This window comes from Mus caroli, unplaced genomic scaffold (assembly GCF_978045245.1).
Source record: "Mus caroli unplaced genomic scaffold, Mus_caroli_1 scaffold_15, whole genome shotgun sequence".
NCBI classification, from domain to species: domain Eukaryota; kingdom Metazoa; phylum Chordata; class Mammalia; order Rodentia; family Muridae; genus Mus; species Mus caroli.
The window spans coordinates 24,755,146-24,779,505 of NW_028227270.1; the positions used below are offsets into that span (position 1 = coordinate 24,755,146).

At 38.8% G+C, this 24,360-nt stretch overlaps 1 protein-coding gene across 2 annotated transcripts in view; it reads right to left on the reverse strand.

Moving 5' to 3' along the window:
• Cert1 (ceramide transporter 1) overlaps positions 1-24,360 on the reverse strand; it is a 105,012-nt gene that overhangs the window by 40,958 nt on the left and 39,694 nt on the right. For both annotated transcript variants that reach the window (XM_021180963.3, XM_021180965.3), the window contains exons 4-5: positions 3,674-3,781; positions 2,455-2,593 (exon numbers count right to left, since the gene is read on the reverse strand). In XM_021180963.3, coding sequence (XP_021036622.1) covers positions 2,455-2,593; positions 3,674-3,781 — 247 coding nt within the window. The remainder of the gene's footprint in view (positions 1-2,454; positions 2,594-3,673; positions 3,782-24,360) is intronic.

Sequence of the window (24,360 nt, forward strand, 5' to 3'; positions counted from 1 at the left end):
CCTCCATGGAAAAATATGTTTTTGCCACCTGTGTGTGACTTGTTCTTGTGATTATACAGCTTGAACTCATGAAAACCTTACTCATGTGGCCACTCTTAACCCTCAGAGTATAAACTGTCTGATGCTCAGAGAAAGCTGACTACTGCATGAGACGGTAGTCCACCTCATTTATTAGCACAGTTCTCCCAGGCCCACCATCTCTAAGCAGTGACAGCCAGCTATCAATGGAATGAGATGAATTAGAAGTAATATGGCTTGTGAATTTAGATGACAGCATCCTGAAAGGTGAAAAAAAACTGTGTCTATTTGTTTCTGATATATTGGGTTCATGACAGCATGATAAATTATTTTTTTCTTAAGATCTCCCATATGATTTGAATAACCAGTGATCAATTTCTCAATATCTGAATATTCTAAGATACCAGAATCTTACCGGAATCATACCGGAAATAAGAGTTGCTCTTGCTAAGAGCAACCTTTTGTCTCCTTTGTAATATGATCTTCTAGGAACTTGATAGAACTATTCAGTGATGTGTGCATGCACCTATGTGTGTGTGCTGTCTTCTACTGTGGTCTGAGAAGTAGTGTCCAGTGTCTCATAGATTTTGTCCACTTTTAAAGATTTATGGTAATGGATAAATTTAGTCTGTTATTCATTTTACATAGGAACAAATTAAACAGCCTTCAAGTTGTTGTTATTGCCGTCCCCCACTTTTTCAGGCATAGGCCTTGAACCTAATGCCTCACTCATGCTGAACAATGCTCTATTACTGAGCCTGTGTGCTTGAGAAGGTCAATCATTCTCTGTAGTATCTTTTGAGACAGGCTCCCTCAGTGAGCTATTTAAAATACAAAGATAGGGTGGGGCTGTAGCTAATGGACAAAATTTCTGCTCTGGCTAGGTGAATAACAGGGACTGAATTTATTCTTTACCATAAATTCTATTCTAAAACATGGGCAGAATCTACAAGACAATGGACACTGGATACTAGATAACAGTAAAAAAGAGTGATCCTCAAGAGCTGGAATCAAATGATATGAGCTCTACGACATCTCCAGTTGCCTGTGCATTAAAGCCAGGAAATCTGGTAGACTGCGGAGATGAGATGTAGCTGAGACCACACACAATGGTTTCCACAGGGAGATAAATAGCAGGGGCAGGACCACATGGAAACCACAGAAATCAGCAGGTGTTTTGAGTACTTAATTACTAACAGCAGGGACAATCCTTCTGAAAGAGATTCCAGGGAGTGGTACCCAGTTCTTACGTGGGAGGGTTAGCAAAGTTACTTATTCCTACAGTGCAGAGTGAGAAACCTCAGAGGGAGCTGGCTAGAGATTCAGAACAGTCTTGCCTCAGTAGTGGAGCAAAAAGGAAATACACTACTAGAAGCTTTGGATATTGTACATGAAGTGTTATTATAGTATTACTTTGAAGGCAGACTTGTGGTAAGTTATATACATAAACCATAAGCCCTAAAGTAGCAATTAAAAAAAAGTTATAGCTAAAAGATGAACAAAGGAGAAAAAATTAAATTATATGATGTTAACACAGAAGGAGAAAAAGGCCAAGAAATGCAGCCGTGCCCTGCAATGCACTTACACTAGGGGTGAGCGCAGTGCTAGCTGCTAATACTGAGAGCTCATTCTCACCTCGATGGGATTAAGAGAACAGCTGAACTTGACTTTGACAATAACAGAGGGGAAATAACTATAAGCCTCACATTAAAAGCTAATTGAGCTGGGTGGTGGTGGTGCATGCCTTATATCTCAGCACTCAGAGGTGGAGGCAGGTGGATCTCTGTGGGTTCCAGTCCAGCCTGGTCTACAGAGTGAGTTCCAGGACAGCCAGGGCTATACATTTACAGTTTGAAAAAAACAAAAGGAAAAAAAAAAAAGCTAATGGAAGATAACATATTTTTCCTTTAAAGTAAGAACCTATTACATTATTTTTTAAAGAATATGTAACTTCTTTCTTTCTTTCTCTCTCTCTCTCTTTCTTTCTTTTTACTTTTTCTATGGAAAAAAGGCATAAAGAGGGAGGGGGAAAGGAAAGATAGCAAAAGAGCTAAATTAAAAGGAGAAATGGAAAGAGAAACAAGAGAAAAAAGTATGAGAAATTAATCACATGACTGATTTAACATCTGGATGATCTTCTAACAGACCTCCTGGGGTAAATTATTTAGAAATAATGTGAGGTGCTCAATATTACCAAGTTTTTACTTACAACAATAGAGTGCCATTTAAATGGCATCTGGTATGGATAGTCAGAAATAAATTAGTATGTGACTAAAGTACTCAAGTCACATGGACACTGAAATCCGTTATACTAGTAGTTTCTGACAAAAGTCCTTATAATTACCTTTATTACTTAAAGACATTACTCATTACGATTTAGAGGCTTTAAATCTACTCATTCTCCAAGTAAAAAATAGTGGGAATAGCTGAAGTAACCTTTATCCCTTTGAAGTTCATCCTTGGAGACAGCATCAGCACAGACATCAAAGTACTTCTGGAGAGTATCAACCTGCCGGCACAGGATGTCTCGAAACGTCTCCATCTCAGCCAGTTTCTCACGTAAACTGTGGCCTTTCTGCAAAACACAGAGAGAGGGTGTGTGAGTAAAGTGAAACAAATCCGGGCTGTTGGCCCTATGATGTCTGATCACCTTTTAGGCTGACACCCATGCATGGAGGGAATGGGATAATTAGAGCTATAAAGTTCAAGGTACTATTCCTAGGAACAGGCGTGAAGAGGGCTTTGAAACTGACAAACCCATAAATAATAGGAAAGGAATACTGCCTGATAATCTGCTAAAACACTGTGAAGACACATAGACAGACTTTGAAATGGACAAATTCATTATTACTGGATGTAATTTAGTAGTATTGATGAGTGTTGATAGGGAAACCCTGAGGAGCAGATGAAGTCAGACCACCTAAGTTTTTCCTTGTCATTGTATATGAGTTATCTGACAAGTCTTTGAATAGGAAATCAATAGTGTTATGTGACTTTTGTCTCAAGAGATGCAAATAAGCTCTGCTAGGTGCAGAAGTATTGATTACTTTTGCAGGGCGGTGGTTAACTCCAGGACATTTGCAAGCTAGCCAAGTGCTCTGCCACTGAGCCAAATTCTTAAGGCATTGATTATTATTAGTCTGTGGATGCTGGTCAGTTTTACATCAGCAAATCATTTTAATATTCTCCAGATTCTCCTTTGAACCAAGCTGTAAAGTCATGTCTTACATCATTAATGAATGAAGGTAAATCTAAGGTGTTCATTTTCTATTTGTGTGCACCATGATTTCATCCCTTGTTTTATAACAACTTCAGATAAATTACATTATAGAAAAGTTCTTTTAAAAAACAAACCTAAAAAAACCTATCAAGGACTGGTTAGATGGCTCAGAGGATCAGAATGCTTACTGCCAAACCCGACTACTGGAGGTTAACTCCTGGGACCAAATGGTGAAAGGAGAGGACTGATTCCTACTAATTGTTCTCTGCATATGCATGCAGATGTGTATGCGGAAGCATGTGTGTGCACAAACACACACACAAAGACATAAAGACACACACACAAACAGAAATAAAAATAAAAACCATAAGTTGTGCTCACAATGTCCAATACTATACTCACATGACATTTCCTTAAAGCATTATGGCCACAAACCTTGAAAGAAGATGTGGATGTAGCAGAATAGCCACTTGCTCCAGACACCAGTGACACCATTGAGCCATGTCTACGCAAGCTGGACTCAGATCCATATCCTGATTCAGTCTAAAAAAGTAAAAGTAAAGTCTACATTAAAAATATTAAATAGAAGTATTTAAGAGGGTGAAAAAATCAGTAAGGTTATTATAACAGTAAGTACCAATTTGGATTTAATAAGAAATAGCCAACCCACTGATGCAAACATTGCCTTTCAAGTCTCTGATGACACAGTAATTTAGAATGCTACATGTTTGCACTAACAGGCTAAACAAGTTATTTAACAATAGGATCAATAGTGGTCAAATTCACAAGGAAACAGAATGGTGCTGAGCAGAAACTGGGGAAGGGCTTCAATGAAGATGAAAATGTCAGAGCTGTAGGAGGAATACTGTAAATGTACTTTTGTTCTTTAGAGGAAAGTCAGTGATCTCCCTCTACAGTCATTGAAGCTTAAATATAATGCTACACTGAAACTTTACCTATAACCCCAGTTTATTTGTATTTCCTTCTTAAAAAGATTTTGTATTATTTTTTAAGAGTGTGTGTGTGTGTGTGTGTGTGTGTGTGTGTGTGTGTAGCTGGAGTGACCTCAGGTCCTCTGGAAGGGCAGACTGTGCTCTTACCTGATGAGCTATCTCTCGAGCCCTTGTCTCTCTGTATTTCAACAATGCTTATTGTAATTATAGATTTAGCATAAAATTTTAATAGCTTATATTTAAAAATTGCTACTTGGCTTAAATCTTTCTGAAAGCCAACTGTAAATGTTCCCTTCTTTAGTTACCTTGAAAGCTCATGACACAAAGAAGAGTTCATCTTTGCTAGTCATAGAAGGTAACTTGGACTCCTGGGTGTTTGTGCATAGATCCAGCATTGTCATAATAAATTTGTTTTATTTTTAATGAGCTGGATACCTGTCATAACATCCATTTTACATGCTATTCTCAACCAAATGCTAGTAATATCATCAAAGCAATCATCTACGGAAAAGTTTCCAAGTTCCTGAAAGCAAAGATTTTGGATCTGATTACAGTGACTCAGGTCTAGAGAGTGGCTCAGTGGTTAGGAGCATTTGTTGCTTTGGCAGAGGACCCAGGGTTTGAGTCTCAGCACCACATGGTACCTTACAACCCTTTGTAACTTCAGTCTTAGGGGATCCAGGTCCCTCTTCTGGTCTCCATGGCCACCAGGCATGCAAGTGGTGCATATAATTACATGCAGGTAAATACCCACAAAATAGGATAAATAAAACTAACAATAAAATAAATTACAGCAAATCAAATATTTTTGTTGTAGAAATCCAAGATTCTGTATTGTATCATTTGGTAGAATATCACATTATACCTATTATGGCTTTAAACAAGTATTTGTATTTAATAACTGTACTTTATTTGAACAGAGGAAAATCATAGAGCCTTTTCAAACACTAATGCTAAAAGCAAAGAAACAGAAGCTAGGTTACGTATCCTAATCACTAAGTCTCTTTTCCCTCCCTTTCGCTCCCTGACTCCTCTACCGTCTGCATCCCTCCTTTTCACTGAGACAGGGTCTTGCTATAAAACAGCAATAACACAAACACACACATGCACATAGACAGCAAAACTATGATGAGAGGGGATGTCAGTGTACAGAGTATAACGTATGTGACAGTATACATAAGTGAGGACTATAAAAAGGTACAAGAAAAATTTAAGGGTGTTTATCAAAATGCAAACTGCAAATAAACTAAAATCAGAAAAATTAGAGAATATAAATAAGCCTGTAAGTCCATTTCAGTATCACAGGATCATACCAAAAAGGACCTGTAATTACAGCAATCATGGAGCTGACAGAGTAAGGCTTCTTATCTTTTAATGATATCCACTGGTAGAATATAAATCCTACAGGGAGGTGCTCCACTTGCCCTTAAAGCTGTTTTGAGTTTTTTCTTCTGTTTTCACAAGAATGCTAACTTGTAAGTTTAGTATTTCTACATTTTAGTAGAATGGGTTCGGTAATTGCCGAAGACTGAAAGTAGAAATAAGAAAATCTGTTAACAGACAACAAAATCTAGACTTTCAGAAATTAAGTATCTCAGATATCTATGAGAGTCATTTCTAAGCAGAAATTAAATAAAACAGCTCTCTACAATTTACAGTCCAATTTTAAAGATACAAATTATAGACATTTTAAAAATATTCAAAATTCAACAACTTGGCCTTGAAATGCAAATGAATCCACTCTTCTCATTTATTTGCTCACACCCAGAAGTCTCGGGCAGAGCAAGTAAATGCTGGTGATGCTTTTGAGGGCCTTGTAATCAAACAAGGAAAAGCTTCACTAAAGGTTTCTCACACTACAGGTTCTAGAGCTTCTCTTTCTCCAAGTTCCAGCATCTTAAAACAGGCAACACCATCTTATTACAAGAACACGATAAAACCATATTCTATTACAATATTGCTGTAATATATGTTAAATCATGAATAACACAGGAATGCTCATTATGATTAGAGTATTTGTCTTTAATAACTTCCCTTACATAAATTCCATGATAAATTATGAAAATCAGTCTAGTAAACAAACAAACCCGAATTTCATTGTTACTCAATGTAAATAATGAAGATTTGTTGTTCTAGATCTGTTAACTGCAATAGTTTTAACAAAAATGGTAGCTGTAGAATAAAATATTAAGAACAGTCACATATTAAAGGAATAGCTAGACAGCCACTTTAATACATAAACATAGTGCTCTAAATTGATTTTCTATTTCTTTCAAGTCAAATCTACCAAAGATGTCAATATGAAAAGAAAAACTTTGTTAGGCAAGTAAAAAAAAAATTCTAAATGAATAGTAATTTTGCATACAACAATCAAAGCAACATTAATTTGAATTTGAAATAGGTTTTTTGGGTTTTTTCTTTTGCTTGGTTTTTTTTTTTTTGAGGGAAGAGTATGGTAGAGGTAGAAGAAAATGGGGAGAAATTACAGTCAATATAACAATACAGTGTTACACTCACTGGTGCTGCTTTGGGGCTAATCCTCGAAAGGAATGCTGGTCTTTTAATGTCATTCATTCTCCCACAGGAAAGAAGCTGAACCCACAACCTTTAATCACCTACCTATGAGTATTTTGAAAATCCCAAATGCTACCCAGACTCCTCAACCAGAATATAAACAGTTACGAAAGGGATGCCTTTCCTTTTCACAATATTTGCTTTAGGAACCTCCCACCCCTTTCAGGGGAGGCTGCAAGGCAGAGGGTGGATATGGAGGGACCCGGAGATGAGAGCAATTGGGGGACATGGTGTGAAAGTCACAAAGACTCAATACAAAGGAAAAAAAAAAAAAGAGTCCCCCTCTCACTGGGGATATGGAACCTGAAGAGGCTACCTCCTGCAGCCTTGCAGGAACCCCAGTGGAGCAATAGAGACACCAGCCTACCCACAAAAATTTCAACCCAAAATTTATCCTGTCTACAAGAAATATAGGCACAGGGGATGAGCAGAGACTGAGGGAATGGCCAACCAATAACCAGCCAACTTGAGACCCGTCCCATGGGCAAGCACCAATCCCTGACACTATTAATGATACTGTTATGCTTGCAGGCAGGAGCCTAGCATGGCTGTTCTCTGAGAGGCTCCACACAGCAGCTGACTTGGACAGATGCAGAGACCCACAGTCAAACAGTGGATGGAGCTTGGGCTCTCTTATGGAAGAACAGGGGAAGGATGGCAGACCAAAGGGGAAAGAAAGGAACTCCACAGGAAGCCCAATAGAGTCAACTAACCTGGACCCTTGGGGCTCTCAGAGTTTGAATCACCAACCAAAGAGCATACACGGGCTGGACCTAGGCCTCCCACATATATGTAGCAGGTGTGCAGCTTGGACTTTGGGTGGATCTTGAACAACTGGAGCAGGGGCTATCCCTAAAGCTGTTGCCTGTCTGTGGGATATGTTCTTCTAGTTGGGCTGCCTTGTCTGGCCTCAGTGGGAAAGGAAGTGCCTAGCCTTGCAGACACTTGATGTGTCAGGGTGGGGTGATCCTTAGGGGGACCCTATCTGCTCAGAGAAGGGAAAGGGGGTGAGGATTGTGGGAAGGGGTGCCAAGGAGGCAGGCAGTGAATGGAATGTAAAGTGAATCAGTTAAAAAAAAAAAAAGTCCCCCTTTCACCGTCCTGCAACAGAAACCTCTTCTTTCTCAACTCTGCCGGAGTATAAAATGACAGCTGGCTAGGGATACATTACTTTACAAGTTACAAATATCATATACAAGACATGGTTTCTCTCTAAATATCATAGTAATGAGATTATGCCTACATTATATTTAAACATTCAATCCTTAAAAAAAGAATACAGAAAAACAATGACAAAAACAAATCAAAAATGAAAACCTCCAAACAAAAAAATAAAAATAAAAAACTGAAACTGCTCTTCTGTCCAGTAGAGGGAGTCATTAGCATACTACTCAGATTGTATGCCTGGAAAGCTGACAGGGGTTACTACTGGTCAAAGAACTATCTTAACCTTTAGACTAATTCCTTTATCCTATGTGCTTGGGATTTTTAGACTTCAGAATATTATAATTAAATCACACAGTTCAAAGCTATGAACTTAATAAAATAGTAGAACTGTCTATAAACTTACTTATCTTAAAGTTACTAGGCCAGTTTGATAGTTTAACTATATGGAAGATAAATTTAACTATCATTTTGCATCATTAAACCATCTAAGCCCTAAAAGTGGCATAAAAATATACTAAATATTGAATTTAAAATTGTAAAGCATTTTCTTTAAATAATTAATTTTTCCTATTAATGATGACTAGCAAGCAACACAGCAAAGAAAAAGGCAAACATTTCCATATGGTGTCAAAAATTACCTAGTCATGATTTAAATTACGGTAAAAGAGAAAATACAAAAATATTAACATCAAAATATAGGACTTTTTCTGAAATGGAAATTCTAAAAAGCCCCAGCAGCTGAACTGCAACATCAATCAGTCTGGGACCCATCTTATAAGAAGACAAACCTTATAGGAAGCAAGATGCTGTATCTTAAGAGAGCAATGGATATGAGTGGCTGGACAGATGCTTCAGTAGCCAACAACCATCCTAACTCCAACTTCAGGAACTTCCAGTGACACCGCACTAACATGCCATACCCCACCCTCACATAATTAAAAAACTCTAAAAATCCTTTTAAATAGTATGTTTTAACACATTTCCTCCAGAAAGCATCACTGAAAATCATACAATGGGAAAAGCAACAGTAAAGGCAAAGAGGTAAGGTTCCTTTGGACTAGTGCAGTGAGTGTTGTTCCTAACTCCTTTGCTATCCCCATTGTATGGATGACTTTATACAGTGTGTTCAGAGTCACAACACTGCTTAGAAAAGGATCTGGGATTCAACTCCAGATTCATGTGCCCATCTCTAACATTTCCTCCAGGTATCCTGGTGATGGACTCCAGACTCTTAGACAAAGGCAGGTATTGGAAGCCCTGGCAGACTGACAAGGGATCAGTTCAACAGCTGAGGTGCAACTGGGCAGGAAAAGAATAGGAAATGAAAGGGTTGGGGCAACGAGGGAAAGACAAAAAGGAAAGGGGTAAGGGAGAGTCAGAGCTGGTAAAATACTCTACAGACAAAGAAAAGCCCGTGCAGGCCCTGACCCTCAGATCTCAAGCTAAGTGCTGTAATACCCTGGATTCTGATAGCCAAGGCCTGCCTGCACAGAGTTCAGAATCCCAGAATCTTGCAGCTGCTGCTTCATACTTACTGTCACAAATTGCTACTGTCAAGTCAATGAAGGAAACGAGAGCTCTTAAAGACCAGTATTTTTGTCCACCTTGAGTATCTCATTCATCCATAATCTCTACACAGGCAGAATAAAAAATCCTCATCGAGTGGACTGGGGAGACTTAGACCGATGCCACAGGTTTCTAACCACTTTGATTTTGTTCTCCTACAATTTCTCCCCTGTGTACTCAGGCTGAAGAATAGCAATCTATTTCTTTTACTTCTTGTTACATAGTGTTGATCTCAGCATTTCCTATCTGACCTTCCCCACAGTACTTAAATAGGGTCTTGTTAACAGCAGATACACAATTGCATAGAATGTTAACCTCTTTTCATTTACTCTTAAATATTTTATAACAGTAATACAATAAAAGAAGTCTTTTGTTTTAGCATGTGTTTGTGGGTTTATTCCTGTTTTGAAATATGAATCAAGATGAATGTTTTTAAGTGCACAATTCAATATATACACATACACACACACACACACACACACACACACACACACACTGTTGTACCAACAAACTCCAGACACTTCATCTTGTGAGATGGAAACGTCCTATGTGTTACACAGCAGCACAGCATTTCTCCCTCCTTTCCACTGTGGTAACTGCAACTGTGGCTCTAAGCTTGTCTCCTTACACACTGACCTTCAAGACTACTTAAAATCATCACTAAGTCCTTTGTCCATTGCTGAACTGTTTTTAATATTGTAGTTAGGTTTTAGAAATTCTCGGTATAAAACGGGTATTATTAGAAAAATGAAAACATTTTCCCAACTACAAGTTCTTTTTGCTCTATGAAGTGTTTTAATGCAGCAAACCTGCCAATCTTCATAATGTTGAATTTGTCTGTTTCTTTTACTGCCTGAAAAGTAGAGTTACACCTAATAAATGACTGCCAGGATGAATGCTGTGAATATTTTGCCAAGTTTTCATGATGACCTTAAGTATTTCCTTCCTGGATGCCTGTGATGGTTTATAGATGCTCAGCCCAGGGAATGGCCCTATTAGAAGGCGTGGCCCTGTTGGAGAAGGTGTGTCACTGTGGGTGTGGGCTTTAAGACCATCATCCTAGCTGCCTGGAAGCCAGTATTCTCCTAGCAGCCTTCAGATGAAGATGTAGAGCTCTCAGGCAGCTCCTGTACCATGCCTGCCTTGATGATAATGGATTGAACCTCTGAACCTGTAAACCAGCCCCAATTAAATGTCCTTATAAGAGTTACCTTGGTCATGGTGTCTGATCACAGCAGTAAAACCCTAAGATAGTGCCCAACTTTTTGACATCATGATACTGTCAGTCATCTACAAAGCTACCACTTATGAGTTAAAGACAAAGCCACAAAAGAAATCTCATAATGTGTTGAAGTAAGTTTACTATTTGGTGTTGGGCCACATTCATAGCTATATTCAAGTACATGCAGCCCATGGCCAGACACACCAGCTAGATTCTCATCCGTGTTCAATAATTAATTATATGGTTTTGTAGTAAGTTTGGATAAGCATGATTTGTCTTTTTCAGCTCATTTTAAAGATTGTTTTGGTAATGAAGTCTCTTCAGGCTACAAATAAACATCGGGTAGATTTTCTATTTCTGCACAGAAATGTCATTAGGAATATGAAGGCACTATATTAGACACACAGCACATTTTATAGACCAGAAATAGTAGCAATATTAAATTATGCAAATTAGATCACAAGTTGCCATTTGTATCTTCTTTCACCTTTTAAAGTATTTTTCACTTATGTGTATGTGTGCATCTGTGTGTTAACACCTTGTATGTGCAGGTAACTTGTGGAGGCCAGAAGGTGTTGGATCCTCTGAAGCTGGAGTTATAAGCAGTTATGAACTGTCTCAGATGTAGGTGCTGGGAGCCAAACATAAATGCTCTGGAAGAGCAGCAAGTACTTTTGAGCCATCACTCTCCAGCACCATGTCCTTCCTTCTTTCCTTTCTTTCAATGATCAAATTTCCTATATTAACTTGGGAATTGTGGTGGCTTGAATGAGAGTGGCCCCCATAGGCTCATAATTTTGAATGTTTGGTCCCTAACTGGTGGGCTTTTAAAGGAAGAATCAGGATGTGTGGGCTTTTGGGAGAAGGTAGCCTCAAGGGATGGGCTTTGAAGTTTCCAAAACACATGCTAGGCTCAGTCTGGAGATCTCTGCCTACTGCACGTGGATCAAAGTGTAAACTCCCTATCTACTCCAGTCACCATGCCTGCATGCTGCAAGGTCTCTCTACCATGATGATCATGGGCTAACCCTCTGAAACTGTAAGCAAGCCTTCAAATAAATGCTTTCTTTTATAAGTTGACTTGGTCATGGCATCTCTTCATAGCAACAAAACAATAATTAAAACATAGTTGGTAGCAGGGAATAGCTCACTGCAGTAACTGGCCTGCCTGACCACGCTGTTGGTGGAATGTGGAATTTGGGACTTTGGATTAGAAAAGCAACTAATAGGCAGAAACCCCAGAGGAGCAATAGAGACACCAACCCGCCCACAAAACTTTCAACCTAAAATTTATCCTGTCTACAAGAAATGCAGGGACTGGGGATGGCACAGAGACTGAGCCTAACCAAAACTGGCCCAACTTGAGACCCATCTCATGGGCAAGTACCAATCCCTAATACTATTAATGATACTGTTATGCTTGCAACCAGGAGCACAGTTGCCCTATGAGAGGCTCCCCCCGCAGCTGACTCAGACAGATACAAGACACCCACAGCCAAACAGAGGATGGAGCTTGGAGACTCTTATGGAAGAATAGGAAGGAGGATTGCAGACCCCAACGGGATTAGGAACTCCACAGGAAGACCAACAAAGTCAACTAACCAGGACCCTTGGGGCTCTTAAGAGTCTGAACCACCAACAAAAGAAGATACACAGGCTGGACCTAGGCCTCCCTGCTCATATGTAGCAGATATACAGCTTAACCTTCATGTGGGTCTCAAACAACTGGTGCAGGAGCTATTCCTAAAGTTGTTGCCTGTCTGTGAGATATGCTCTACTAGCTGGGCTGCCTTGTCTGGCCTCAGTGGGAGAGAAATTTCCCTATCCATGCACAGACTTGAAGTACCAGGGTAGAGGGGATACCCAGGGGCGCCACCATCCACTTAAAAGAGAAGGGCAGAGGGACATGGGGGAAGAACTGTGTGTGTGTTGCCCTGGGAAGGGTGCAGTGTGTGGGATATAAAGTGAATATGTTAAAAAAATAAAATTAAATTAGGAAGGAAGGAAGGAAGGAAGGAAGGAAGGAAGGAAGGAAGGAAGGGAGGGAGGGAGGGAGGGAAGCAGCTGAATGCTGCAGACAGGACTTAATGGACGGACAAGCCAGGTAGAAGTGTGGAAGATTGTATTGCTGCGAGCAATTTGCTTTGGAGGCCCATCTCAAGGTTTCAGAGCAAAACTGTATTAGTGACTAGATAGAGACCATTCTTGTGATATTTTAGCAAAGAAAGTGGTTGTTTTTTTTACCTTGTCCTAAAAATCTGCCCCAAGTAAAACTGAAAAGTATACACTAATATTGACAGAGCAGATTCCATGCTAACCTAGTAATCTTATGCACATTTACAATGAAAAAGAGCAAGTGGGGCAAAAAAAAAAAAAAAAAAAAAAAAAACCATACAAGTTTAAGGAGAAAAAGAGCTCAAGAGAATGTACTGTTGGTGCCAAACCTTGTGCTCAAGGATCTGAGGAGTTTAAAGAAAGGCCTGAAGACAAATGGTATAAAGTGAGTGACGCCCTCAGGGAGAGACCCCTCCTGGCTAATACAGGCTTAAGGAATTATCTGTTTTTAAAGAGCAACAATGAGCTTATGCAAATGTAATTCAAGGAGGGGACAGATTATATCCCAAGCAAGTAGAAGAATTTGGCAGCTTCAGCCTTGTGGTTCTGGCTTTAGTTATAAACGATAGAGCAGTAAAGAGGTTGTGGAATCTCCTTTGGAAGTTAAGGAAAGCTGCTAAGGCATGAGGCAGGGGAGTCCCTGCATGGAGTCCTGGACAAGCCATCATGAGCTCTTTGAAGGCGTAGCCTGAATTGCATCGGAGACCTCAAGATGTTGTAGATGCCAGAGCCATAGGAAACTTACCAGGAAGAGCTGCAGACAGGGTGTGGAAACGGCCCAAGAGGTGTGTTTCATTCAGCAGAGCTGGACGGAGTGGGAGTCTGATGAGCTAGTACCTAATAAGCTCTCTGATGTCAGACAGAGTTACAGGATTTGGAGTTTGCCCTGCTGGGTTTGTCAGCTTTGGTCCAGTATTTCCTCAATACACACCCTTTCCTCCCATTTAGAATGGTAATGGTATTTTCTGTGTACTGTATGTTCAAAGCATATAACCTAAAGTTTTTGTTTTTGTTTTTGTTTTTGTTTTTCCGAGACAGGGTTTCTCTGTATAGCCCTGGCTGTCCTGGAACTCACTTTGTAGACCAGGCTGTCCTCAAACTCAGGAATCTGCCTGTCTCTGCCTCCCAAGTGCTGGGATCAAAGGCGTGCGCCACCACGCCCGGCTATAACCTGACTTTTGACTTTATAGGGTGTTACAGTTAAGAGACTGGTTTGAGTCTCAGAATAGACTTCAGACTTTAAACAGTGTTGAGACTCTAAAGGAATATGGGGACTTTTGCAGTTGGACTGAATGATTTTTGCATTATGATAATGGCTACAAGCCTACATATGGGTCCAGGGAATAGAATATGGCAGTTTAAATAAGAATGCCCCTCATAGGCTCATATATTGAATAATTGAACCCTAGTTGGTGAAACTGTTTTGGGAGGGATTAGAAGGTATGTGACTGGTATTTCCTAAATACATGTTAGGGCCAGTCAATAGGAGATTGGTCTGATGCTGCTTCTATTCAAATGTTAAATACTGGTCCCCAGGATCTGGTTGCCCCCCCATGATGAGATCCTCATGTATACCAAATGATGCTATGTAACCTTGCTCCCTAAGTTAATTGGTCAAGGAAAGGGTAAAGCCTATGACTGGGCAATAGATAGAAGCAGGCAGGTTTTTGACTACTTGGTGTGTGTGTGTGTGTGTGTGTGTAGGCAGAGAATAGGGGGACCAAGAAAGGAAAGGAGACCAAGGGAGGAGGAAGCTGCCATGAGAAGAGATAGATCATGAGCACATGGCCAGGAGAAACAGCAAGTAACAAGGGACATTTGGCTGGGATGTAAGTTAAAATAGCTCCAAAGCCTGCCCAATCCAGGCTTCCAGCTTGTAAATAAAACATCTGGATTGTGTGTCTTTTATACAAGTTTAGCTAGAATATTTAATTCCTTTTACACTGAGCTCTCTGCCTGTGGATCAGGATATAAGATCTCAGCTACTGCTCCAGCACCATGCCTGCCTGGTGCAATCATGCTTCCTTCATGCTTACAGACTAACTTTCTGAAATTGCAAGCCCGGCAAAAATCGGAGCTTCCATTTATAAGTTGCTTGTCATGGTGTTTCTTCACAGCAATACAATAGTAACTAAAACAGGGATGTTTCTTCCCTTTTTCTTTGGCATATACCAACTGAATGAACATATATAATGTACTCTATAATTCTCAAAAATATAATTCTTAAAAATATAAGACTATTACAAACACTTCAGGACAACTAAACATTATCTATCAATAAGACACTATGATGTAGAAAATACTTCCAGAGTTCTACTCCAGCCTTCATAAAACCCAGCAAGTCTCTCTAGTACCCCTCTCATTTCGACAGTCTTCACTGTTCAAGACGAATTCAAGACTGTTCAAGGGTAATTCTTTTTGAGCTATTATGAATTTAATTTTTGTTGATTTCCTTTTTAGGTTTTAACTGTCACTGTACAGAGATGTTAAAGGTACTATGAAATTGCCAAATAGCACCAGTAACTGGAGACTAAATGCTCAAATACCTGATGCCTATGGGGGCATTTCTCATTTAAATGACGTTTCAGGCTGGAGAGAGAGCTAAGCAGTTAGAAGCACTTCCAGAGGACTTTGGTTCAATTCCTAACACTCAACATGGTGGTTAACAACCATGGGGAATTTCAGTCCCGGGGGTTCCTATGCCCTCTTCCAGTCCCACAGGTACCAGGCATCTACATGGTAAGCAGAATTACATATTAGAAAATGCCCATACTCAGAAAAAAACTAAAAACACAACCACCACTTTTCACTTTATGATCCATATAGGCTAATGGTCATTTTATAAGGAAAAATGTTATTTAGGGCAACTTTAAAAGTCTCTATAGTCTTCCACAGTCTTAACACTCTTAAAATCCAAAGTGTCTTTTGAGAGATCAGGTAAACTCTTTAACTGTGAGCCCCTGTAAAAATCAAAAAAGCAAGTGGCAAAATTCCAATATCCAATGAGATATACTATACACTCCAGTTCCAAAGGGAAGGGAAAGAGCACAGTGAGCAAACACTGCACCAAAGCAAGACCAAACGGACCCAGGACAAACAACAAATTACACAGCTCCATGCCCAATGTCTGGGAATCGCATTTTAAATTCTCTCTTGAGCTAGTCATGCCCCTTAGATGCAGCTTTTCTCAGATGGAGTCTCATGGATCTGACATCTCCACCATCTGGGGGCTCCTCCCCAAGCCAGAGCTCACTCTTATTTAAGTTCTCCTGATGGTGAGGACTTCATACAAGAGCTACACCAGCACTGCATCTATATCACTCCTGTATCTCCCTCCCAACCCCAGCTTTTACTATGCTCCCCTCCCTCCCAAAGTAATGATTTGTTTAGTTATTACTGCTACTTATACATACACATCTGTATGTATGTGAATATATACACACACATACACATGTATATATAACTTACTTAATCCAATGAGCTTTGCTTACATATTCTTGTGTCCAGGGCTGAGCACTTGGGGCTGGACACCCTGGCTGGGAGCGTTTCCCTGGAGGAAACTGATTTACCCCTTTCTCAGCAGCCAGTGACCACCTGTAGCTCTTCTTCAGTGGTGGGATCAGGTGGAAAGTCTTCTGTTTGCATTAGCATGTCAACTGCTGATGGGATTATGCTGGTCTTTTCAGGCAACCATATTGTTGAGAATTCATGGGTGCATTTTCCATGTCATCTAGGAGACACTATCAAACAGTAGACATCATTGGCCTCTGGTTCTCCCAATTTTTTCAGCTACTCTTCCAAGATTTTCTCTGAGCCTTAGGTATAGGAGTTGCTTTGCAGATGTACCAGTTAGGGGTTGAAAATCCTAAAGTCACTACTTCTCAACGACTGGACTAGTTGCAGATCTCTGTAACGGTGCCTATGTGTGACAAAGAGAAGCTTCTTGGCTAAGGGGTGAGAGCTGAGGACACATATATTTAGAAAATAGAAATTATAAAATTATATTGTATATAGGACCTAAAAGCAGTGAGATCTTTCTAGGGTTGATAATCTTTCCAGTAGCTGGCTAGTTTTATAGCATCTGTCAAAATTCCTTCCTATTGAGCATGCCTAAGCCTATAGATAATTGTTGGTTATCCCTAAGATACTACGGCCACTACTGCACAACTGTGGCTATCTTGCTGGTCCAGTCATCACTGTGGTTTACTGGCTTTCCAATTGGAAAGGACTACTTTTATTTGATAATTTGCATGGAATCTTCTAAAACTATGAGAGTCAACACAAAGGAAGAAGGCTTCCAGGCCAGTTCTAGCTTGATTCCTCCAACTCCTACATCTGAAGTGCTAGGCTTTACTTTCACAGATCCACCCACTGACCTCTCAAGGCCTCTGCATGGCCACATGTTGCTTGGTCTCAGCATCTCTGAAACCTAAAATGAAGACTTCATGACCCCGCCCCACCCCCTGACCCCACTCTTGTGGTTTTCACATTTACAAATCCAATACACTCTCAAGTCTGGCTGCCAGCTTGGAATGGATCCTCACACTCTTTGACTACATTAGCAGCACAGTTCTTATCTTGAAGCAATTGCCTTCTTGGGATTTCTTTTTCACAATCAGAAAGCTTACCTGGGTGAGGCCTTGCCAAGAAGGTACCCTTCTTATTGTTCCCATGACGAGAATGAGGCCTCTCCTTAAAAGTGCCCCTTAACAATTAGGCTCCCTAGTGCACTTTTTCTTCCAAAATGTATACTTAGTATTTTTTTCTGTCTCATTCACTTTTTTCATTGAATTTTTACTGCATAAGAACTGTAAGTAATAACTATGCCACACATCTGATATTATGCTATCTTGAAATTTCCTTGCCCAAAGAAATTACTTTTTAATTTAGCCTCAGAAAAGATCTTAACACACAGATTCTAGTCTTAGCAGCCAGATTCTTTACCAAAATTTCACATGCATGTCCTCTAGCCTAGTTTCCAATACAGACCTTGCTTCCCTCTGAAATACCATAATCCCGGCTTCCATTTTCCAAATTCCTCTCAGCATGTAGTCTTCCAGGAACCTAACAGAATGGCAGCAATAAGCTCTGCTTACAATACTTAACTACACTGTTTGAGTCCCGAGTTCCAAACTCATCTATCTACCTTCAAGCTATTCACAGCAACAAACCATTCCAATAGTAATTCCCTACTGGTTGGTTTTATGAAACAACAAGACCAAGTTGTACATGAGTGTTTCATATGGCTTATGGTTCCAGAGGGAGGGTCCAGAATGTTGAGGAAGGCATGGTGGCAGGCAACTGACTCAGGACACTGAGAGTGTCCACTGTCAACCACATGCAGCAAGCTGAGAGTATAATAAATAGATGGCTCTTGGTTGTCAAGGTGACTTTCTCCAGAATCAACTAAAATTCAAACAGCTGGACATACCCAGGAGGAATTGTTTATTGTCTGTTTTAAATCGGAAAAACCTACCCTAAATCTGGGCCATACCCCTTGGTGGAAGCCCACATATAAAAGGACACTGAAAAAGGTGTTGTTCCTTTTTGCCAGTTTGCTCTCACTGTCAAGTTCATGTATGTTCCTGCCGAGGTATTCTGTCACTGGTATTAGACCCTACTTCTTTGGGATTCCAAAAAGGACTGAAGACCAGCAGTACTTTAAGAGTCCTCCAGGTGATTGTTTTTCATTTATTGCATGTTTCAGTTACAGAATCTCTTTATGATTCTTTTTTGATAATTTTATATTTTTTAAAATTCTCTTTTATCTCTTAAAGCACCATTAAGGAAGTTGATTTAATATTTTTCCCCCACTAGATTAACCTTCAGATTTTTTTCAGGGATAGTTTCTATTTTTTTTTTTTTGTTCCTTTAAAAGCATCATCGTTCCTACTTCTTTGTATGAATGACAATTATTTTGTTGTTGTAAAACGGGCTATGTAAATCTAGCAGGGTTGCACCCTGCTAACTGGGCCTTTCTCCCTCAAGGCTTTATCTCTACTCTGTGCTACAGCCCATAGGTCAGCTCTGTGTCTGAGGGGTAAAGTCAAAGTCTGCTTCCAACTTTTTTGTGCCTGTGTTATTTCTTACCTATGCAAGTCACTTTGTAATTTCCCTTATATACTAAGCAGTTTAAAAATTCTTAATTCTTATCATTTTGCCACCAAAAGGGGAAAGAAAAATAAAAACTGAGGGAATGGAATTGAAAATTACTTCAAGGGGCCAGAGAGATGGCTCAGCTAAGAGTTTTAGCTGCTTTTCCCCCCGAGGACCTGGGTTCAATTCCCAGCACCCACATGGCAACTCACAACCATCTATAACTCTAGTTTCAGGAGACTGACAACCCTCATACAGACAGATATGCAGGTAAAACACCAAGGTACATTAAAAAAAAAAAACAATAAATAAAATAATTTTTAAAAATCACTTCAAAATAAAGGAGACAATCTTGCTACAATGTGAGGCTATGAATGCAAAAATCACTTCCAACCTCTTTGCTTGAAGTTATAACAAAGAGTATCAATAAAGATCATAGAACAGACCTCCATATTATAAAACAAGGGTTCTTTGTCCTAATCTTTGTTCCCACAAACTACGTACACACCTGACAGCTATGGGGCTGAGGATGGGTAACTGTTACTGTTGTAGGGGCTGAAATGAGCTAAAAAATAACAATAGTCTACCATTTATGCCTATCCTCAACCCTAGAAACTAGAAGCTTTCCAAGGACTTCAGACTTTCAGAGGAGTCACTTATATTAGGGAGATTTGGTAGCACAGTGTTTTTATAGGTGGCAAAAAGGATTTCTGCTCTGTGACATCATCAAATCCTCACCCATAAATAATGGACTGAAAGGGAAAATGTACATAAAGGAATGGTTTTAAATGAAGAGTAATTGTTTAGGTCTGTAAGACTAAAAGTAGGGTTTTTCTATTTTTTTCTCATGTAATTAAGACACCACAGAAACTCGTAAAATATACGCAAATAGAAAATTTGCAGGGTGGATTTGAAACGCATCTTAAGACTTGTCAGATTTAACCATATGGGGAAGATACGTAACTCTATAGTCATGAAAAAAAGCTGATATTAACTAGAAATAGAGGGCTATTCTAAACATTTTAGGGCACTGTTTTTTTGGATAACATCCTACTGACTGACCAGTGGTCACATGATCCATTAGGTTTCATCTCTATGTAAGCTGGGAGTAGTGCCTATTTGAAGATACACTTACTTAAACCTTAATTACTCCTTTTATTCCTCAACATATCAGATGGGTAGGACTATAAACAACCAAACTAACGGGCTAAGAAATGTAGAGTAATGTAAGTATTCCTAGCACTAGCCTTACTTTATATGTTTCATGTGTCTGAAAAATAATAGAATTCTTTGAAATGAAAACACTACTAGCCCAGGGTATATTCATTCATCCTAGTACTCAGTCTGTACCACCTAGTACCTAGTACTCAGTGCTACAACTCATCCATCACTATCAGATGGACAGATAACATTGATCTAGGAATCAAGGAAATATAAATAAAGAGCTATTAGACCACCACTAAAAGACTCGAGGGGAAAAGAATCATTCTGCATCCTTTGATCTTTTTTAAAAGAAACATTTTTCTCAGCTAGTGTTTAATCCATGCATAAACTTAGCAAATTGTTTCTACTATTGTCCATACATGTAAGCAATGCCACCCACCATTACTTTCCCATATCAAATACAGAAAAGCAGAACCCATCTGCTCTAGTGACTGCTTGAAGACTTCACTCCCAAAGAAAAGTTCTATACAACATTAAGCTATTGTACAAAATGGCATATATTTGTAACATGTACTTTCACATTTAAAGTCATCTATATTAGTTAGCAATATGAGATAGAACTTAAACATTGTTTTTGCTCTCACCTGTTTCTTAGCTAAAGAAACATAAGTGAATTAGAGACAGACAAGAGAAGAAAAATAAGCTGAAAATGTAGTAACAGTCACATACATTGTTCCTGGGAAATATGTGACTAAACATTTTAAATACTTATAAACCTAATAAACTATACCCCAGTGTCAGACTTTCATGGCATTCCGCTTTGAAGGACTATAAGTAGAGCCCTGGCAGGCAGGCAGGAGACAAGAGCTCGAGGCAGCTCAATGTCCTTCTCATCTAAGCACTTCACCTCCTGTTGCTTCTCTCCAAGGCAAAGAATGGGATTTTTCCTGCCAGAAGACTCAAACCTGCCACAAGGGCTTCTGGGGTGAGAACAAATGAGTTTCCTCTCTTTGGCTTATGTACTCCAATACAATAGCCTAAACTAGCCAATTCTGGGGCAGAAAGAGAGCCCATCCTACCTCAAAACACAGAAAAGTTTGGGCTCTGCCAGAAAAACTTGGAATCCCGTCTTTGGAACCCTTTCTACATAGAGAGTCTGTTTCTTTGTGCAATTCTGCTTTTAATAAAACTTGGCGGAGTGCTAAGACCTTGCTTTTCCTGCTTTTTTATTCTTTAAATTGGCAGAGAAAAAGAATCCATTCCTATATCCTTAGATGATCTCAGCATGATGGCCTCACGAGTATATCTGTTAATCCCATTCATAAGTTTAAACAAAAATAATCCTAATTGTATGATTAACTGAGACTGGACCAGGGATGATCAGTTTATACTAACTGATATGAAAAAGCAATCAATAAGTTCTTGTTCTGTTCCTTTCCTTTCCTTTCCTCTTTCTCTCTCTTTTTTCTTTCTCTTTTTCCTTTCCTTTCCTTTTCCCTTTCTTTCTTTCTTCCTTTCTTTCTTTCTTTCTTTCTTTTTCTCTTTTTCTCTTTCTTTCTCTCTCTCTCTCTCTCTCTCTCTTTCTTTCTTTCTTTCTTCAATTGGGCACTACAGAGAGTTTAGGGCAGCCGAAGTTGAAGTTAAACTGAAGCAAAGTCAGCAAAGAATGTAACAAACCAAGGAGAAGAGATGGAGGGTGAACAGAAGTTACAAATAAGCAAGAACTATGACAGAAAGAGAGGAGGATAAAATTAACCTGCATCAACTGCATCTGAGGGCAAAGCCTGAAAAGGAATCAAATTTTGTTACCAATCAAATCACTTAAAAGTTAAGTGCATAGCCGAGACTTTCTTTGATTAAGTATGGTATTCTATACTCTTTGGGGCTTAGGACAATTTTATCACTTATTATAGAACTTAGACTGGCCTCTATTCTCATAAGCTAAAGAGCATAATTAAAATGAATGTATCTTTCATATCAGTGTTTGTATTTTTTCAAAATTTTAATTAATTTGACCTAAGTAGATATCTAAGTTCAACTTTTCAAATATCTGCACACTTCACGGCTCTCAGTCCTGAGTGACTTTCTGCAGCTTCAGACCCTCATTGACTCTTGGTGCTATTAACTTCTGTTTTTGTCATTTGTTTTATAGTGCTGAAGACTATACGCAAGCCCTCACACAGACCTGACATACTTTCCGAACTTTTCAAACTGATTTATAAGAATTTCTATGATTAGACAAAAAAAAAAAAAAAAAAATCTTATCAAGCTAATGTCTTCAGCTGCATGTATGATAAATACCAAATACAATCAAGCTGGATATTGTAGAAAGCTTAGCAGAAATAGTTTCATTATTATAAATAGCTTTACTGTGTTAGAGTTAAAACTTTTCCTTTTTATTTAGACAAAAAGGGGGAAATGTTACAGGATATTTGATCACACTGAACCCTGAGCTTGTGATATTTACTGGAAAAACCTGTTTTTTGTTGTGGTGTGTCTCAACTCTAGCACACATTTGTAATCTAAGAGCTTTCTGCTTGACTGTTGTAAACAGGATTAAATGAAGTCAGCCATAGGTCAAGGGGTGAGGCAAGTAACCAGTTAACAAGAAGTGAACCTAGGGAGTAAGTGGAAGTCAGGAGGACAGATAGAGAGGTACACAGGAAGTAGAAGGAGAGTCATTGAGCTCAAGAGGTTTTTGAGATGGCATGGGAGGAGAGAATGTTTGTGGGACACTGGATGAGGAGGAAGGTCAGGTGGGTGATTTCTCTGCCTCCCTGAGAGTCTTCATTGGTAAAATTGAATGGTTGAAAATTTTTAAAAAATATTTTTTTCTTTTTCACTGCTCATATAAAATTTTCTCAATTTACTTTTGATTTTTTTTTATTTGTTGAAATTAAAATTTTGCAATTGTGTTTAGTCATTATCACAAGAATTTTAACTGTAGAAGACACCAGGGATGCATCTCAATTTTTAATAAACTAATAAACCACTTATATATTTCTTTCATAAATTGGTTACATAAAAAATGCACACAGAGGCCCTTAAATATAGAGGCATACCAATACCAGAAAAATGTTCATTGAATCCAAATACAAACCACCACCTAAACTTCATATAGTTTTTAGTTTACAAAGAGTAAACATCATTCTCATTTGAAAGGCAAAATGCCAAGAGATTTGAATATAAAACTTTCATCTTAGTAAAATATTCAGTGTTGTACAAGATATAAATTGACTCAAAAAAAAAAGCCAAAAAATTGTTTCTAAATAAAATTATTTGTTTCATATATTCATGGCCTTCCTTTTCTATATATTTTGAAAACAAATCTGATTTTAAAAATGACTTTAGAACTGAGTACTTTCTTTTATAACAGTTATTATTTAACATCACACGAAAATATGCAATATCTAATATAACAAGAAACAAATAGAAGTCATCTCTTTGAGACTTTTGCTCCCAGTGAGCAGGTTACTCTGGGATGAGTATACTAAGGAAGGAAGGCAGAAGTAGACACTGAGTATAGGACCTACTGTATTAATAATTAGTAATCACTCTAACACTGGGCATTAAAGGTTAAAGGGAGAGTTTGGGAGACTTCAAAAAATTGTAAATTTTTTGTGCCCAATTTTATAATTCTTACAAATTAATATATCTGAGTCCATAAGGAACTTGTAGTCTAAAAAAAGCCATAAACATGAAGAATTATTAAAGTATGAGAATAGTCTGAATCAATAAGTCCATGACTTAAGTCAATAAGTTATTTCCTGTAAATGCATACTTGTAGGATAGCAGAAGAACTTATTGGCTAAAAGCCCACCCTCTTGGGTTGGAAAGACTGGCTCCTTTACTTACCAGTGTCTAACCTTGGACAGGCTACTTAATCTTTCTGTGCTTCAATTACCTCAGGTAACAATGCTATTCTCATATAAATATATGAGTAAAATAAGGTAAGTCTATTATGCAGTTATAACCATATCTGGCACACATTCATCCTCAAAATGATTAGCTATCATTACCTCTCTATCACTCGAGAAGTCTTAGAATACAGAACACTTGTTTCTCATGCATGCACCTATGAGAGTCAGAGATAGAGTGTAAAGGCATGCGCTGTATATTTGCATGAAATATATTAGTATAGAGCTTATTATATAATGAGTATAAGAGGATCCTGGGAAGGAACAGAAACCTTCAGACCTTCCAGGTGTTAAATATTAATAAAACCTGTCTGGAACTTCTAATAAAGCAAACCCACTACAAGAACC